Here is a 19,284-nt window from a genome sequence, read left to right as displayed (position 1 = left end):
CTCTGAGACAGAGAACCTCAGTCGGCGACGTTGGAGGCACTCACAGATTCTTGCTGATCAGTTCTGGGCAAGATTCATCAGGGAATACTTGCCTGGCTTACAGGCAAGGCAGAAGTGGCAGTCAACTCCTCCTGAACTTCTGGAAAAGGCAGTTATTATGGTTGCAGATCCACAGCTGCCTCGAGCCTTGTGGCCAATAGGCCATGTGATTAAGGTTCATCGTAGTGATGATGGACTTGTCCGATCTGCTGATGTGAACGTTAATGGACGTGTTTACACCAGACCAGTTGCTCGGTTGGTAGTTTTACCTGCCGTGCCATCGGAAGACAGCGATACTAAGCAGAATAGCAAGTCGCCTCCCTCAACTGATTAGGGAGCCTTTTTTCGGGGAGCAAATGTGTAACCACATTTGGGGGCGGCTGTATAAAAGGCTCTGGGATTTTATGTCTATGTTCTGCAATATTGTGTGGGGTGGAGTCGTAGGAAATGACGTAGGCAGAAGTTGGGGGTATCGCGATGCTACTCGAGAAGGGGAGATTTTTTCAGTGTTAGTTCTGTTACCTCGTAAGCTGTGTTCCTGGTTGCCATCCTTCACGTGATGCTCCGAGTGTTAAGTTCATGACTGGAAGTAAGTTTCCTTAAATATGTTCATTTTCCGATTCTGATGTTGGCCGCGGCTTTAGTTACATTCTACCGCATTGTAGCACCGCATTTTTTCATCTCGTGACTCGAAGCATGTGCCGCCGGCCGCCGCCATTATGTAGTAATTTTATTCGGCCACACGATGGCGCCAAAGACCTTTGTTTACAGTTAGAGTGGATGCTTCGGCTATGTATGACATTCTCACTGTGTTTAATTGTGTCCTTTTCTGTGTTTGGAGCAAGAGATGTAAGATTGGCGTAGTTCAAATTATATATGTCCTGTTATGTGTATATTCAGATGGATGTGTTGGTTTATTTCATTTAATCCTTTATATGTATCTTAGTGAAGCTGTTGCTGTATATATTTATATACTCATGGCAACTTGTTTGTTACTACAGACTGCTGGCAACACTGAGCATCTAGGTGGCAATAAAACAGCTGGCGGTGACAATCCAGCAAAGTGGAAGCCTGTTGTCCTCCTTCCTGTATCCTGACCGATACACCATCTTGTTAGCTGCTGAACCTAAAAGAACTAGCCCTCACCACAAGTACTCCTCAACATCCCCATCTCCAAGCCTGGAACAAGTATTGCATCGCTTTGCAGTGATCCTGAAGCATCATCCACAACACACCAACCCCAGCTGATATGCATCGGTGATCTAAAGAGGGCAACCAGGCAGTACATCATTGTTGCTAAGAATGACAGAGTAACCATTTCTCTGAATGATGGCCTGACGTGTGCTGTGGATAAGCTTTTCAAACTGTACTGGGTATGTAACTTGTCCTATCCAGCACCACTTGGCTCCGTCTTCACCTTCTTTGAGTTTGTCTATGACCTGCCGCTGTCCACCCAAAGGAAAACCAAAGTACTGGAGCTGATTGCACAGATTAAAGGATGCAAGTAAAATGTTCACCTGTCCAAAATGTAGAGAGTCTCTGTTCACAGAGGTGAGAAACCTCATTTGGCATCTTTGTCAAATACACTGCTTATCAGGACTGACCATTTTTATACCTATGCAGTGGAAAGGACAGACAATATGAACTGATTGGCTGAAATTTTTGATTTTCGTATTTAAACCCAAGGTACAAAATTGTATAACCTGGATGCTATATTCGCCAAAATGAATGTTTTTCTGTTCGCATGCAACTGCACATTTGTTAAATGTTGACAATTTGTTGAAGATGACAATTGTTACCTTTAAAATTTTTAATTCATGTATTGTCTGGATTATATCAGAACATTATATATATATATATATATATATATATATATATATATATATATATATATATATATATATATATATATGATTGCCCTTTTTTCAATTTTTTTGACATTTTAATGATCTAGAGAGATAGAAAGCTAGTCGGATATGAATTTTGTTTGATTTTGTCAAGTAGAAATTGTGATATAGCTTTGGCTAAAATTTAATTTAAAACATTTTAATTGAAAAGATTCTGACAGCTGTTGTTCATTCAGTTTGTAATGATTTATAATATGCCAAATAAAAAATGGAATTCAATAAATGTATAATATATACCCATCTTTTTTCTCCTTTTTTAAAAAAACAATTGAAATGTACACATTTTAACACATCTTTGTGTCAAAATAACACATCCTTGTGTTTACATTTTTTAACACAGAAGATATGTTAAAGGAGCAGACACATTAATTGTGTTAAAACTGACACATCATGTGTTGTCCCTAATATGATGCAGCACATGTGTTAAAATTTAACACATGATGTGTCAATTTTAACACATCCCTTCTAAGAGTGCAGCTCAGCAGCTTCTGAAATACTCACACCTGCCTGTCTGGGACCAACAACCCTGCCACCTTCAGAGTCATTTAAATCACTTTCCTTCTTCATTCTGATGCTCAGTTCTAACTTGAGCAGGTCATTTAAATGTTTACATGCCAGAATGTTTTGAGTTGGTGCCAAATGATTAGCTATTCGGATATTAATAAAAAAGATAATAAGATGACATTTTAAAAGTTTGCAAGTGGGTGGAGGTTGAAGGAGAGGTAGCAATTATTTCTGTAACAACTTTCAAAAGAACAACAACAGCAAAACAAAACATTTAGAATATTAATGCATTATTTATAATAATAATTTGTGATTATCATATGTTTGTAATTGATTCAGTGTCGTTATATACTTTACAAATACAGGTTATTTTCAATACAAGGCTATACAAGTCGAATTTCCCAGAGGAACCCACCCGAGGGATTAATAAAGTTCTATCTTATCTTATCTTATCTTATCATGAAACCATAAGGAAAGGCATCTTGCCTGCAGATTAGCTGAAGGCGGTAAAGGGAACTGCATGAACGCAAAGGTAAAGGTAAAACAATATTTAGAAATGAGCAATAATAAGGTTGCGCTTGTTAACTTATAGGAACTTTAGGAACACAAAACGCTTTATTTAGTAATTGTACATCCATACAGCACTCATTAAACCCACAATAAATGCTTTTGGCAATCTAATTTCATACAAGACGTTTTGTAACAAGTTCAGTGTACTCAGATTGTACTTTTAATAGTTTCCTCCAAACAAGATCCCCTGTAAGAAAGTGTTTCCTCAGTTGTATCAGCACAATATCAGTAACATGCTCTGTCTTAACCTAGGTTCTGCACTAGGGGGAGTTAAAGGAGCATTAATTTGAACAGACGTGATAATTTAGGTTTTGCCTCTTAAATCTAAAATGTTTTATCATTTTGGCTTCCTTTATATTCAGAGTCGTATTAACTGATATATACAATGCTTTTACACTTTTACACACATTGCATCTATTTTCTAGACTGCTTAAAGGTCTGCTGTTTATGGCCCAAAGCATTAATAGTACATCAAATTTATAAAAACCAAACAGAAACTGAATAAAATCTGGGTCCGTGTGTCCTTTAAAAAAACTATCTGGTTTATTTTACTACAAGAAATTACAGGAACTACTTTAGCAAAAATATTGTTTCCACGATCATAAAACCAGTGCAAAATAACTGCAAGGTCGCTTTTTCATTACTGCCTGAGCTAAAATGAAAGTGTTGTACATTGTTACAATAATAAGTGAACTTTTGCTATTTTTTATTACATTCGAAAGAATAACTAAAAAATAGTAAAACATAATATGATCAAAGGAGACACTACAGTGTTTCACATCAGGTACCCAACCATAGCAGTTAAACAGCTTCTGCAGGGGTTATTTCAGCTCGAACACACTGTCACAGAACGCTCAGACAGACGTGGCAAACGTTGATACGAGGGTCACTTTAACCAAACCATAATCTTTCCCTATAACTAACCAAATAGTTATTTCTATTATTTACATTGCTTATTTCTATTGTTATATCATCATATTAGGCGCAACATTTTGAGCACATAGAATTTTTGTCGGATGATCCCCACATTATACATTACAAATACAACCTTCATTGCCTTCTTATGATATGAAATGAATTCTATTTCTCTATTCCACATGTCTGTATACTTGTTCTCTGAGTGAATGCACAGAATTTCTTTTCTTTTTTTGTTATTATTCCATAATAACCTTAGAGGTGATACAAAACTTGGATGCACAAATATTTTTCTGAAAAAGTTGGTAGTCATTGTTGAACAGTTCTGAGGTGACTTCACTGTGATTGTTGAAGATCTTCACACAACTTCCTGAAAAATCAAGAAATCAAAAGACAGTTTTCAGTTTTGCAATAGAGGCGTGTTAAATAGACTTGTACAGTAGCCCCCAGTAGTGATCTATGGTAATCCAATTTATTATTGACGATGCATGCTGGTGATTAAAATCTTACCGTCCTTTGTCCTTGGTTGTATCAAGAAAGGCACAGACTGCTTTATCTCTATTAAAAATCTCCTCTTTCAAGCTCTGAATGTTCTCCTGGGCTTTACTTTTAGCCGCTTCATGATTGTCTGAGACAATAAAAGATAATAACATATGAGAGTGTAAATGTATTATTTGAAACTGGTAGCTTTGCGTTCCAAGTAAGCCCGTGTGGCTCAGTGTTGCAACAGCTGGTTTTACAGGTTTTTCATAAAGGAATGTAAAAATGAAACAGTTCTTTTTCTGCTTTTGTAGACAATTGGGGGGGACGACACCCAGTGCATTTAAAAATGCAAACAGAGAAATGCTTGTCTTATTCTCCTATGTGATCCATATCATTGTATAGAAGCAAACATATTTGTAGATCTGTCAGTCCAGAGCTCATAACAACAAAGCAGAACTTAAACAGAAAGCTGGCTTACCTTTGAGTTGATCTATTTCCCCAGTTGTACTATCCCTCGTCTTCTCCGCCTTCTCCTAATGCGAAAACAAGTGGAAGTCAGCAGTTACGGTTTACTGCGGAATGAAGCTCAAATAGAGACAATCAAGCAAATACTTAAATGTATTACAGTTAGTCACATGATCATTTTCTTTTTTTTCTTTTTGTTAATGTTTAGACTGCACGAGCATGCAAATGAATTAAAACCTGTGGAGAGTCGAAGTGCAATTGTGTGCGTGTGTGCGCCCGCGAGCCTTGCCTTCTCCGTGGTACAGGCCGCCAGACTTTTACCCGCGTCCTCCGATGACTTTTCAATTTCTGCCTTTTTCTTTTTCAGTTGTTCCACCTTTGTGTTGACGTCGTCCAGCGATTTCTGCAGCTCGGAGATTTTGGCTTTCAGTTCGACTATGCCTTCCTCTTTCCTGGTAACCTGCGCCGAGTTCTCCACTAAGCGGAATTTTAAGTGACTCAGGCGGAATTCCTGATGCACGACCTGGAAAATCAAGACACCCATCACAACAACACTCAGGCCAACTAACGCCATCGCCAGCTTCATCTTGGTTTCGACGGGGAGACACGGGATACACGATGAAGAACTCTTGAGGGTCACTTGTTCATCCCAGGTCTCCGACCTTGCGCACGCGTCTCCTTACCAGTCCGCCGGTGTGACGGGAAACTTGCAGGCTGCGTTACCTGCTGAACTGGATGGGCGTGACAAACCACCTGTTTCCTCCTGTGGCACTCCCTCTCTCTCGCTTGCTCTTGTTGGCAGTCACTTAAACAAACACTTGGGATGTATTTGCATCATGATCAGCCTATCTCGAGCCTTTCTCTTATAGGCCTAACATCTGCTGTTTGCTTTCAACATAGTACACACACACACACACACACACACACACACACACACACACACACACACACACACACACACACACATATATATATATATATTTATTTATTTATTTTAAAGAAAGGCAGTTCACTATATTTTCTACAGAACTATATGTGCGTTTACCTTCGTACATATTTTTTTGAATTATGGAGGTTATTATTTGGCCTACTAATTTATATACGTGTGTGTGCGTGTGTGTGTGTGTGTGTGTGTGTGTGTGTGTGTATACAGGCCTACATGCATGACCACATGCCTATTAAGGCAAACCAGTTTGCTCAAAGCCAACAGGCCCAACCTGTCTATCTTTAGACACGGCATGCTAGGAGAGGGCGTGTTTACTGACGAGCTCAGGAACAACCACAATGATTAAAGTCCAATCCAGGTAACAGCAGGTGACTCACTAATTCATTCACGGTGTTGCCAGGGTCACGCACAGAGCAACTTTGCTCGTGAACGTCGAAGAGGCCGCTCTGTAAGAAGATCCGCTCTTCACTTTCCACAGTAAAGGAAGGCTCTCAACGCCGGGCAAACAATGAAGTCATTTTTGCTACCTGCGACCATAGTGGTGTCGGTCGCTTTAGTGGGGATCATGAAACTGCGGAAAGGTGAGCACGAAAAATACGAGAAGCAGTTCAAGTTTCAGGATGTCAGACTGCGGGTTGCCTATGATGTGCTGGGAGAATATCAGAACGATAAGGCAGAGAAGCAGAACATGCTGGAAAAGGCCAGCACTGCGCATAAAGCGCTGGAGGAGGAGGTGAACAAGCTCCAGACCGACGGGGACAAGTCAAAGGGAGATGCGAAATCCTGCCAGGGAGACCTGGTGAGTAGAAATATTTATAATTATTAGGTTCACACAGTTGTATTCCTTTTGTTTCTTTGTAATTCTTACGGGTAGAGACAGCTAGTGTAACTCCCAAAACCCGTTCCACCTGTTGAGGAGCATAGGTGTACTCGGGTGCACTCAGAAAATCAGGCTTATCCGCCTGACAGTGGACTTTATGCCACCACTAAACTGAAGCTGATTTCCTACATTACTGTACAAAATATCAGTCTTTGACATCCAGCACCCCCGCTTTTGAAGATTAGGCTTAAAACTTGATAAAGTATATAGATGGATCCCGTAGCTATGCTGCAATGGGTTTGTGATTTCACTTCCCATGATGCACGTTTCTTCTTCACCACATTGCATCCAATTATTAATTAATATGAGTAACAGCGTACATGGTCGTTTGTATTGGCAAGTTCCTCATATGTAGGCTACGTACGTGTTTTGATTTATAGCTTGTTTTGTCTTCGTGGTTTTTGAGGCCGTCTAATGGTTAATGCAAGAAGAAACACCTGTAAATTCTTCATCATGTGAACTGTTCTGGCTCAGTCATTTCTGATTTATGATATAACCCAATTCTAAATCTTTCTGCTGCAGCAGTAGTTTTGGCCTGTCTGCCTGTGGTTTCTTCCTGTTAAAAGGGAGATTTTCCTTTCCGCTGTCACCAAATGCTTACTCAGAGGTGTCATTTGATTGTTGGCTTGTTCTCTGTATTGTTACAGGGTCTGTGCCATATAATATAAAATGCCTTGATGTGATTGATGTTGTGATTTGGATCTAAAAAAAAATGATGATTTTTTTTTTGTTAATTCAAACAATATATTATAGCCTCTGCTGTATATATTGCAGGCCCTATTGGGAAAGTTAGCATACTCCTTCACCCAAAGAAACAGTAGTGGATGGTGCTTTCAACTGTAAGAAAAACAGCATGTAGGCTAGTGCTTATGCTAGGTCTATAAATGCTATATATCTTCTACATGCCACATTACCAAATGGAAGTGCCTTTGCTGTGTAGCATCATTGTGCATGTGGCTGAGGAGAAAGCCAAGCGAGCCACTATTTTACTCCACTTTGGTTCTTGTGGGTTTTTTCTCTCCAAATCATTTATATTTACATACTTATCACATTCACATTCTGCAAACCATTTGTGCAAATTTGATCTCTGTGGTTTCACCAGTGCTTTGTGTTGCTGAGCTTTTTCTTTGCATTTGCAGAAGACAATAACAGATGAGGTGGCAGCAGCAAAGATACAGTTAAAAAGTCTGAAAGGTAAGTGATGGTTTATGAAGTCTAGTGAATGAAAGTAGTCGTGTAGTTGGAAGTAAAGAAAGTAAAGACTTTTTTGTATGTTTTACTAAGCTCATACTAGCTTCGAACCCATCTTGTAATTTATAACACTTACAGCTCACCAGGAAAAAGAGAAGACGAGCTGGACAACAGAAGAAGACACTCTGAAGCAGGAACTAGCAAAATACAGCTCAGCGTGCCAGTTCATAAAAACAGATATTGCAGAAGCTAGGTATGGTTACCTCTTTGATTAACATAAATCAGCAGAGCCTACTATTATATGTATTGTGATATTGATGCACATATTATATTTTTATTGTAATTTTTTCTGTTAAAAGAACTCTGTGTGGAATACAAGAGCAACCAAAAGCTGAAGCCCCCAAACAAGAAGAGGCAAAGGGCAAGGCCCCCAAACAAGAAGAGGCAAAGGGCGAGGCCCCCAAACAAGAGCAACCAAAGGCCGAGGCCCCCAAACAAGAGCAACCAAAGGCCGAGGCCCCCAAACAAGAAGAGGCAAAGGCCGAGGCCCCCAAACAAGAGCAACCAAAGGCCGAGGCACCCAAACAAGAAGAGGCAAAGGCCGAGGCCCCCAAACAGGAGCAACCAAAGGCCGAGGCTCCCAAACAACAAGAGGCAAAGGCTGAGGCCCCCAAGGCTTAAAAGGCTAAAGGAATTGGACCCATAAGATCAGGCATGGATACTAGTATCCTGGACTTGGTCTAATTTGGTGTGTGATATACAAAGCCTTCCCTGTAAAAGAGTTTGTCTGGATGGGAGAATATGTTCATTTAAAACCCATATATATCTTTCTCCCCTCAGTCATGTCGCTGACCTGTTACTAGTTGTACTACTCACTCTTCCAGCCTCTTGTTTCCATCCCAACTTTTAATATTAACCTTGTTTAAGAGGAACAATGTTTATCTGCTCTGGTTTAGTTGAATTCATGGCACAAAAGTAATGCAAAACTGTAAACTAACTATGTTTTGACTGATTGGTTGTATGCATGTAATATCTTGTAAACAGTATGCTTGAGTTTAGGTTTAAAAAATTTAAATGGAAAAAAAATGAAATGCATGTCTTTTGGCATTTTCAAACAGTAGGGGGAATATTTCTGTAATGTAAGTTCAAAGTCTGCACAGCAGTCTTTTTTAAAATTAAGTAGCAGAATAATTACACAGAAATGCACTAAGAGTTATTATAGTGCAAAAAATCCTCAATTATATATGCAGGGCACATTATTGTTCTTAGAAATGGAACATCATGATCATTTGTGTGTGAAATGGAGTACTGTGGCATGCTGCAAATTTTGGTATCAATCAGATACCAAGTAAAAGGGACAATATTGCCAATACCAATAATGGTATCAATGCTTTTAGATTTATTACTTATAAAGGCAGCTTATGGAGGGAAGAGCCACGTGTCAAGACTTTTGAGATGAATCATCATAAGTTTGAAATTTCTGAACACATTTTAATGACCAGTAAATCAATGATTTTTACTTTCAACATCACACCTTTCAGCATTTCATGTTTTAAAAAAAAAAAAAAAAAATTGGGATACCTGAAATGAAATGTACCAATCTCTAAAGCACTTTGAGTCAACTTCTCTTGTTTAAATGTGCTATAGGCTATAAATAAAACAGATGTGACAACACAAAAAGGTTCAGATATTTTTATATTGGGTGTTTGCGGAATATTTACATTTTTTAAAAAGTATTAATTTGACACAATCCAGTCGGCTACATACTGAACTAGAGGATAGAAACAAGGTATTGATCCTATCGCGCTAGTATTAATATGATACCACTACCAGCGCTGGTATCGATACTTGCTGTGCTTGCTTTATTTCCAGGCTTACTGACCGCTCAAAGTGCTATACACCACAAGTCACATACTCTTATACAGCACCTCATTCAACAAAGTTCAACCCCTGTATCTGCTTTACATCCACAACTAATTCAGAAAAAACAAGTAACCTAACATCTCTGGACTGTAGGAGGAATACAGAGTACCTACACAGGAGAACCATTAACCAGATTCAAGATTCAAGAGTCAAGATTCAAAGTGTTTATTGTCATGTGTACAGAAGAAATGGCATTTCTCTGTGCAATGAAATTCTTCCTTTGCTGTCCATACACAAATGCCAAGTTAGGTAGGGTTGATGGAACAAGATAAATAAGGATATGTTCATGGATGTTCAGGAGTCTGATAGCAGTGGAGAAGAAGGAGTTGTTGACTCGAGATGTTCTGGATTTCGGACTTCTAAACCTTCATCTCGAGGGCAGACGTGTGGTTTCTGGTGATCTTCTCCACAGCGGGTCAGTTGCTCTCCACAGTGCAGCTGTAGAAGCTGCTGAGGATCTTGACTGACATCCCAAATTTCCTCAGCTTCCTCAGGAAATACAGCCGCTGCTGAGCCTTCTTGACCAGCTGTGTAGTGTTCAGTGACCAGGTGAGGTCCTCAGTGATGTGGACACCCAGGTACCTAAAGCTGCTCACCCTCTCCACTTCACTCTCCTGGATAAACAGCGGCTGGTGAGGCCTCTTCTTCTTCCTCACGTCCACTATCATCTCCTTTGTTTTGTTAGTGTTGAGGGTGAGGTTGTTGTCCTCACACCATGACACCAGACAGGCCACCTCTCTCCTATAAGCCGCTTCATCCCCTCCAGTAATGCGACCGATCACTGCAGTGTCATCCGCGAACTTAAGTATGATGTTCTCTTTGTTGGAGGCGACACAGTCGTGACTGTACAGGGTGCAGAGGATGGGGCTGAGGACGCAACCCTGTGGAACTCCAGTGTTTGTAATAATGCTGACTGAAGTCCTGTTGCTGATCCTGACAGACTGAGGCCTGCCAGTCAAAAAGTTCTGTAGCCAGTCGCAGAGGGTGGGGTGCAGGCTGAGTGCAGACAGTTGCTGATGAGTTCGTAAGGGATGACCGTGTTGAAGGCGGAGCTATAGTCAGCAAAGACTACCCTGATATTTCTCTTAATATCACCACTCTCTCAAAACACTTTGCAATGATTCGAGTAAGTGCAACTGGTCATTTAGTCATTTAGGCAGGTGGCGGGGCTTTTCTTGGGGTGAGGGATGATAGTTGTGGTCTTGAAGCATGTGGGAACGATGCTCTGACTGAGGGAAAGGTCAAAGATGGAGGTGAGAACATCAGCCAGCTCATTCACATGCTCTAAGGGCCCTTCCAGGGATGTTGTCTGGTCCTGATGCTTTGCGGGGGTTGATCTTCCTCAGGATTTTGTGCACTTGGTCTATTGAGACCGCTGGCGGGGGAGACAGTCAGGTAATCTGGGGTTTCTGGGAGGTCTGGAGGGTCTGGGAGATCTGGGAGGTCTGGGAGGTCTCAAAGCGGGTGTAAAACAGGTTGAGATCATCCATCAGCCTGCGTGCAGAGTTGATGGTGTTGGTGGTGGCCCTATACTCTGTGATATGCTGCAGGTCTTGCCACATCCGCCCGGGGCCAGCAGAAGAATGGAAGCCATCCAGCTGCTCTCTCTACTGCCTCTTAGCTGCTGTAATGGCTTTCCTCAGTCCGTACTACGAAGCTTTGTGCTCCATCTCATTGCCTGATCTGAATGCAGCATCCTCCACTTTGATCCAGGGCTTCTGGTTGAGGAACTTTCTGATTTGTGTGGTGGGCACAATATTGTCAACACAGGTGCTGATGTACCCAGTCACATATTCAGCATAGTCCTGTATGTTGACAGAACAGTTCTCCTTAGTGGCTGCAGTTTGAAACACATCCCAATCTGTTTGAGCAAAACAGTCCTGCAAGATGCTCTCAGTTTCTGGGGTTCTCTGGGGATCAAACCAGGAACCTTATTGCTGTGGGAGGACACTGCTGTTGTTTTAAGCCGACAAAATTCTTCCTTAGTAGATTAAAAAACACTGTGGGCCACCACCAATCACAATTTTATCCTGATCCCTATCAGTATCCTTTAAAATACCACCAATACATTTCAATCAGATACATTTTTTACAGCAAAGGTGCACATTATAGGTTAGCTATTTATAGCACCAAATCACAACAACAGTTGCCTCAACCAGCACATTATAGTAAGGTAAAGACCCTACAATAACACAGAGAAAGCCAACGTAATAACATTTTTCAAAACAATGAAATCGTACAATTTATATCCATGAGTCCATGAAATATTTGAAACATCTAATAGTTGGATTAACACCATTCTGATATGGTGTTAAATGTCATTATGAGCATCAAGAAGAAATACTTTTTGTTCAGAAATGATCTTTTAGTTTCTGATTGCCACCCAGCTGCAAAGAACCTTTGTGTGATTTTTGGCAGTGCTTCTATGCAAAGTAAATTCCTCAGTAAGCTGGAGGCTTACCACCCTTCACGTGACTTTGAGAGAGTAATTCAAACCTTTAATACTGCTTGATTAGACTGTTGTAATTCTCTCATTGTTGGGTTTGATCTAGGGTTGCCAACTCCCTGAAAAATAAATAAGGGACACCTCGTGGCCAGGGCCGGGCAACCCAGTTGTCTTCACCCTTCCCAGTGTGGTAGCTCTTTTTTTTGTGTGTGAAATTATTTTTTTAACCATTTGACTTGAATTTGATTTAAGCAGATGCATATTCTTTGTGATATGACCATATGGGAAACAAATGATCATTTAGCCATTTATTTTTAGCTCAAAATGACAACATTAACACAGTAAAACAGGTCTCTTTCTTAAACAGAAGCCTGTCATGCTTAACTTTTGAGAATATAAGTAAATCTTTCTTTAAAAGAACTCTGTCCTGCTTAACTTAAAATTATATAAATTAATAGAAAGCAATACAACAAAAATATTCTTGTAACAGTGCACATATAGTGCATTTAGTACAATTGGCTTCAGTTGAGGTATTATTTCAGCTTTTCTAATGCTAATCAGCTGCTCCTGTTTGTAAACCCACTTGTTCCCATGATTACGCATCTTAACTCATCATCATTATTAATCTATGTATTACTTTTATGTATTAGTGATCTATTTGTTGTAATCATCTATCCTTGCAGTTGTTTATTACACAAAATAAGTTATATTATCACACTTCTGGCCACATAGCACTGATATTCACTGCACATGCCGATATTAACCTTAACCAGAGGGTTTAAAAAAACAAACCAGTGTTTACATACCATATCTGCTTCTGCCTTGGCCTGGTGGACAAGAAATTGGTTAAGGGTTCCCCGAGCTTTCACGCCCCTCATGTTCTTCATGTGCCCACCACTAGAAGCATGCCTATGGAAAAAGTGCTCCGGCACAGTGCAGTGCGCTTTATAGGCGTTATCGTGCATTTTCCCAGCCCAGTGTTTTCCTTTTCCCATTCCTCCCTGTACTTTCGCAGCCTTTTTTTCTTTCTCTGGGCGAACAAATATTGCTGCTCTAATGCTGGGCTTACACTGTGCGATTTTTGGCCCATTTTGAGACGATTTTTGAGTCATGCGACCGATTTGGTGATCGGCCCGATTTTGGTCTTTATCGTGCGTCGTGTAGTATACGTGGGGTAACGAGAAGCGATTAACACCTCGAGCAGCTCCCGATCATCAATCGCTCGTGAGCCGCTCACACTGCTCACGCGCAAACAGGTAAACGTCGGTGAAAAAGACGGAGCAGCACGGCTGTGCAGCGTGTGATCTGGACACAAGCGATGGAGGCACAACTTGTAGAACTTTGGAAAGCTCATCCGAGCCTTTTCGATGTGGCCTCACAAAATTATCACGACCACAACAACCGTTAAAATAGTTGGATTTACATTGCTGCTTAATCACAGCTGCCTGATCAATGTTTTTCATTAGCAATTTGGCAAAGTTGATGGTGGTGGTGTGCGTGTCTGTGTGAGTGAGTGAAAGACAGAGAGAGCGAGCGACAGATTTTCTGTTATAACCTTCATTTTATGGAGGCACAGTGTGAGCACTCAGGTCGCATCAGAGCATCGGGTGGTATAGTGTGAGACCTGCATCGTGACCTACCAACTTCTAACCCCTGCGAGTCAATCGTGCAGTTTGAGCAGGAGCTGAATAACGTGACTGAAAAAATCGCACAGTGTCTGCCCAGCTTTAGGTGTACTGTCGTCCGAGACTTGCACCGCAGTGTCGGCGTTTGTTTCCCTGTTGGCCATGCTTCTTGTTGTGGTCATCTGTTGTCTTCCGGTATTTTCTCCATAAGCGACCTTTCCTCGACCAATGAGATGAGCGGTAATCTGAATTGTCATACTCGAATTGTCAAAAGTGTGCTGTCAGCTCATTGGTCACAAAGCAGGAGAGGGGCTGGGAATTATGTTTTCAAACAAAGCGTTAATTCCATAAACATTTATAGACTACTTTTGATTCTCACTGTATTACGGGACAAAGTGCGTCCCTTATTAGCTCAATACGGGACGTGTACTTTTGTTTCTAAATACGGGACGATTCCGTTTTTTAAGGGACGGTTGGCAACCCTAGTTTGATCCGTTGTCACTTGTTGGCTGTGGGCTGTATAAAATGCTTGCCTTCTGGTAGGAAAAATAGGACGTGATCATGTCACACCTGTACTGGCATCTTTACATTCCAGGATCCAGTTTAAAAATGAACTTACTTGCTTTTAAGAGTTTGAATGGCCTGGCACCACGCTACTTAACTGAGCTTTTACAGTCCTACACTGCTGCCAAAGCACTGAGGCCTACAAACCATGCAAAATCAGTCTTATGTATGGTGCTTTATAATGCATATAGTGTATTTATTGGTGATTTAATTATTTTTTTTATTGGATATTTAGCATAACCTGTGTAGCACTTTTGTAAAATACAGTATAGAGATAAACTTTGACTTGACTTGCAGCAGGTGCACTTAGTAAACTAGTCCCTGAGTTTCTCTGTACCTAAAAGTGTAAAGCAGAGCTAAAGTTTTTTGTTTGTTTGTTTGTTTTTTAGACAACAACAAAAAAACAAGTGTCTGAAAGCATTAATGAAAAATCAATATATGTAACATTTCTCACAGCTTTGCTAAAGAGTGCAAACAGATGGTGACCTTCCTCTCACTCTCCCTGCCATAAAGTAATTTATATTAGTTGGCCGAGAACACATTGCACACAATAGTTAAGGCGTGGGACTTGTAAGGCGCATGGTTGTGAAATACTGTTCCTGCCCACTAACCTGTATCCTGGTTGCACAGGTAATAGTTTATGCATGCAAACACAAACAGAATGAGAAAGAACAATGAACCAGTCAGACAGTGTTTTTATGTATTGAATAATGCTGCTGTCCTCCATTCTGCTCCTTCGTGAAGGCGTTTGTGTGTCGGTTTCATATTTGACTGCATGTAAATATAAGCTGGCGGAAAAAAAACTAAATGCTGCACAACTAAAATAAAAATGGAAAGCATCTTCCACTTTTGCTTTCACTGTGAACCTATTAACCGTATGTACATCTGATTTGTGTCTTGGACGCTGTGTTCTGGCCTTTAGTTTGGATCACTTTTATTAATTTATTTTCCTCTGTTAGATAACTCCTCCACGTCCAGCGCTGAAAACACAGAGATATTGAATAACCACTGTTAACCTTGTCTGCCTCGCTCCTTTTTAGTGACCCTGCCTCTGCGTCAGTATGTGTGTGCATGAGAGAGAGAGAGAAAGAGCGAGCATAATTAACTGACCAATCGCAGAACCCAGAGCTTTGATGCATCACTCTATATAAACTTCAGTCTGTTATTCTTGTGAAGCTTCGGCTGTACAGCTTGTGTTCTGGTCGATCGTACAGTGTCATTATTTGTGTGTCCTCCATCAGTCCACAGTTGCTCTATCTAATTGTTAATTTTAGGTGTATATATTAATATAACATGAATATTACATAGGGTTATTCATAGCATATATGTTAAACGATATATAACATGAGCTACAGGGGGTAGAAATGACTGCATGAACACATATACGTTTGAAATGAAGAGTTGATTGACTGAAAGTCTTACTCAGAGATGAGAACATTTAAGGGTGTCTGTCTGTCGGGTTCAGCATTCATGAATTGACTTTATTATTAAAGGGTTGTTTTTTTTTAAAGCATTTTATCCTTTAACTAGAAACTTAACCAGAGCAGAGAGAAGACAAGAGGTGAAGAGACAGGTGTAAAATGACATGTGACAGAAGTCCTCACTTGGTGTCAAATCAGGGACGTAGCAGCTCAATCCTACAGAAGGTCTGCTATTCCTTTAGATTTGTTAAGCAGTTGCACAGAAGTGATTACATATGAGATCAGTCCCATTAAATTTAATCATGACTGCATGTAACAATCGGTTACTGCATGATCAGGTTTACAAAATCACTTCATTGGTTGTAATTTGTGTTTAAAGTGATTTACTGTTAGTGATGTTATCTGCCCCTTTTTATAAAAGCACAGAATCAGCACGTTTTCACACTCTTGTGATCCTTTTTCTGTCGGACTAAGACAAGCTGCAAGCAATGTCTTAGTTCTGCAATCTTATCAGCAACACAGCAAAACTAATACTTCAGCTAAACTGAAACCTCTTTCAGATGAACTTAAATTAACTCTTAATCCTTAAACATGTTATTAGAAAACAGAAAAACTTGGACTAAACTAAAGGGATGTAATTTTCCTCTTAGGTCTTTGAGATGAGGGCACTATAAAAAGGCTTTCAAGCAAACTCTTTTGTCTTTAGTAATGCAAAGGATGTTAGTTGTTTTGTTAAATCTCATGCAATTCATTTTTAAAATCACTTTCCTCTGTATCACCCTGTCATCTCTCACTCTGCTTCACACTGCCAGACATCTGCTGGAGATTAAAACACTCCCCCAGGCTCACAATTAGGCAATCGAGGGGCTATCATTCCGCCCCAATAGGCTGACAAGGTCGGCGTCATACCAGGAGAGGATACAGAGGCGGCAGCAAGGGACATTTAATCTGACTGATGTCATAAACGTAAACTGTAGTGTGTGATTTGATGTGTATGAGCAGAAATGTACAATTAAGAATGCACCTGTGTTAAAAAAAATAGCCAGATTCTCTGTAGGCGATGACGCTGTTTTATGTTTAGCGCAAAAATATGTTAGAGTCGTCGAACACAAAGTGGAAGTTATAACAAACCACCCTGACATTCAGAGGTCACACTGACAGCTGGAGGTCACTGAGATTTTAGAGTCAATCCTCAGTCTGCCTCAATGTCACAAGTCTAGCAGAACCGGTTAAACTTTACAGTCATTCTCACGTTAAAATAAAAATATCAAGCAATTGAAAACATAACAGAGCTATTTAATGAATGTCGATCCATGGACACTAAACAGTGTTCACATTTTGAAGTAAAAGTCAACTTTTTGCCTTTGAATTGATGTGGAGTTTGAAATTAAGGTAATATTGTTTAAAGTTCTGCTTAACACAATAAAATTGGGTATTTCTCAGACAAAAAATTACCTTGTACTGCTTTCACATTTAGATGCTCTCGATTGTTGTAATAATGATGGAAAACATATTTAAAAGGATTTTATTTTCCTCCTGTAACCATGTTCAATGCAAACAAACATAATTTATAAGTTTTATTTGTTTTAAATATATTTATATTTTTAAAGATAATCTTAGATACGACCTGTGACTTTACTGAAATGACCGTCACATTCACTCTTGTCCTCCCTACAGGCAATAACTGAGTGTTATTTGACTCTGCACTCATGTCAGTGTGTGTGTGTGTGTGTGTGTGTGTGTGTGTGTGTGTGTGTGTGTGTGTGTGTGTGTGTGTGTGTGTGTGTACTCACAGTGGGATGAACATTACATCTATTGATCCAGCTAATGTGGGGAGGAAAGACTGCAGGCCACAGCAGCTGATCAATATACCTTTAATTACATGGGACACAGAGTGTGTGTTACTGAAAGAGTGGATGTTGGTGGTCCCCCCCCCCAAAAAAAAAAATCAAGGGACTGCATATATATAAATGCTGTCCCACTGGGGACAGGCTCACAGACTCGCACACATTCGACAACATTTTTATTATTTTTCTACTTTTTATTAATCAGCATGCCAGTTTTGCGAAGGACCTGCTGATGGGATGCTGGGACTCCACCTGCGCATAGAGAGAATGAGTGAGTATCTTTATTTTTGTTTGTTTCATTGCTATTAAGAGTGTTTCTTTATGTAGATCATTCCTCTTCTCTTGCCTTTGCACCAACTGTATTTCCTGAAGCTAACAGAGACGCTGATCTCAAATGCCAACACGATCTCTGGCTCCCTCGCCCTCTGGGCCTCTGGTCTGTCTTTTTCTTTCTGGAGAAGGTTGTTCAAGTCAGTATTAGTTAAATTCAGCTCAACAATCTGACTGATTATGCGATGTTTGTCACTTCCTAATTTTTTTTTTACCTCACTGCCTCATGTTTCTTTTGTGCAACAGGTTTTTCCAGCCTGCAGGATTCTTCCTGGTTTGCCAGAAGCTGTGTGATATGTTTGATATTCGGTTGTTCTTGTGCTTTATAATGTCAACTAAATATCAGACATATTCCTACAGAGTCCGGCACTGACTTCTGACCTTGCTTCATCCCTGAAAAAAGGCCTGTGTGACGTGAGACGTTCTGCAAAATAAATATGGCGCCAATGGAAATCTTTACAAGTACATGATTGCAATTCTTAAATAGCAAATTTTTAAAATATATACGTAAATGATTAAGCTTGAGAATGATCTCTTTATACTCTGAATGACGCAAATAAAAAAAATGAGTGAATATCGGCTTCAGCTGTCTGTCCACTCTTTCTCTCAAACACACACAGGCATGTACACAAGTATACAATTACAATCTTGTTACAAACAGCTGACACAGTAAAGACGTGCATTGTTTTGTTTTTTTTGTTTGTTTTCTCTTTAAACGAGGATCTGACTGCATGGAAACATCCTGCTTCATGAGCAAATAGGCGTTGCTGTCAGTGTTTGTCTTACCAGAGAAGAAGTCAGGTCTTTCACGTCCTCCTCTTTATTCTTCCAATCATTTATTTATTTATTTTTTACATTTCAACAATTGAAAAAAAAATTAAACAAAATATAAGGACTTTAGGTAATATTCTGGTTCCCCATCTGCTCTCCTGGAGATTTTCTTTTCCCATTTTTTTCTGGTAGGAATGCAAAATGCGAAATTTTATTTTATTTAATGTCTGACTATTAAGTATCTTTTCCCATAAAATGGAATAGAATAGCCTTTATTGTCGTTGTACATAGTATTATCATGCAATTTGACTTCAACAAAGAGTCCACCCACTGCATTCCTCAAAGGACATTTTATTATGCAATATCTTATATGAATAGGCTGGAAGGAATGTGTCAAATGCAAAACTGGTGGAGCCGGTAGGAAAGATGGTTATCTCCTATTTTCATTCTTTCTTTT

At 39.9% G+C, this 19,284-nt stretch overlaps 2 protein-coding genes and 1 long non-coding RNA gene across 3 annotated transcripts; 1 reads left to right on the top strand and 2 right to left on the bottom strand.

Moving 5' to 3' along the window:
- Positions 1-4,109: 4,109 nt before the first annotated feature.
- Positions 4,110-5,595, bottom strand: LOC308405093 (uncharacterized protein). Its single transcript, XM_080895513.1, has 4 exons — positions 5,173-5,595; positions 4,897-4,951; positions 4,446-4,563; positions 4,110-4,305 (listed from the first exon to the last, which is right to left on the bottom strand). Exons 1-4 carry the CDS (start codon positions 5,467-5,469, stop codon positions 4,272-4,274), a joined length of 504 nt encoding a protein of 167 aa, XP_080751639.1. The 5' UTR covers positions 5,470-5,595; the 3' UTR covers positions 4,110-4,271.
- Positions 5,596-6,167: 572 nt separating this feature from the next.
- Positions 6,168-9,492, top strand: LOC308405099 (uncharacterized protein). Its single transcript, XM_080895521.1, has 4 exons — positions 6,168-6,628; positions 7,849-7,903; positions 8,039-8,153; positions 8,260-9,492. Exons 1-4 carry the CDS (start codon positions 6,338-6,340, stop codon positions 8,579-8,581), a joined length of 783 nt encoding a protein of 260 aa, XP_080751647.1. The 5' UTR covers positions 6,168-6,337; the 3' UTR covers positions 8,582-9,492.
- LOC308405100 lies at positions 9,458-14,121 on the bottom strand. Its single transcript, XR_013973271.1, has 2 exons — positions 13,076-14,121; positions 9,458-11,871 (listed from the first exon to the last, which is right to left on the bottom strand). It is a non-coding gene; the product is annotated as an uncharacterized lncRNA (long non-coding RNA).
- Positions 14,122-19,284: the final 5,163 nt, after the last annotated feature.

The sequence above is a fragment of the Rhamphochromis sp. 'chilingali' genome (genome assembly GCF_963969265.1).
Source record: "Rhamphochromis sp. 'chilingali' genome assembly, chromosome: 11".
Taxonomy (NCBI): Eukaryota; Metazoa; Chordata; class Actinopteri; order Cichliformes; family Cichlidae; genus Rhamphochromis; species Rhamphochromis sp. 'chilingali'.
Note: the sequence above shows the minus strand (reverse complement) of the source record. Positions and strands in the feature narration are given on the sequence as shown.

What these genes read in the sequence shown, in the direction of transcription:
- LOC308405099 (XM_080895521.1), top strand. Translation starts at nt 6,338, where the DNA reads ATGAAGTCATTTTTGCTACCTGCGACCATAGTGGTGTCGGTCGCTTTA. An exon ending in AATCCTGCCAGGGAGACCTG is followed by an intron (nt 6,629 to 7,848) that starts GTGAGTAGAAAT and finishes TTGCATTTGCAG; the next exon opens with AAGACAATAACAGATGAGGT. An exon ending in ACAGATATTGCAGAAGCTAG is followed by an intron (nt 8,154 to 8,259) that starts GTATGGTTACCT and finishes TTCTGTTAAAAG; the next exon opens with AACTCTGTGTGGAATACAAG.
- LOC308405093 (XM_080895513.1), bottom strand. Translation starts at nt 5,469, where the DNA reads ATGAAGCTGGCGATGGCGTTAGTTGGCCTGAGTGTTGTTGTGATGGGT. An exon ending in GGAAATAGATCAACTCAAAG is followed by an intron (nt 4,564 to 4,896) that starts GTAAGCCAGCTT and finishes TTATTGTCTCAG; the next exon opens with ACAATCATGAAGCGGCTAAA. An exon ending in ACAACCAAGGACAAAGGACG is followed by an intron (nt 4,306 to 4,445) that starts GTAAGATTTTAA and finishes TTGATTTTTCAG; the next exon opens with GAAGTTGTGTGAAGATCTTC.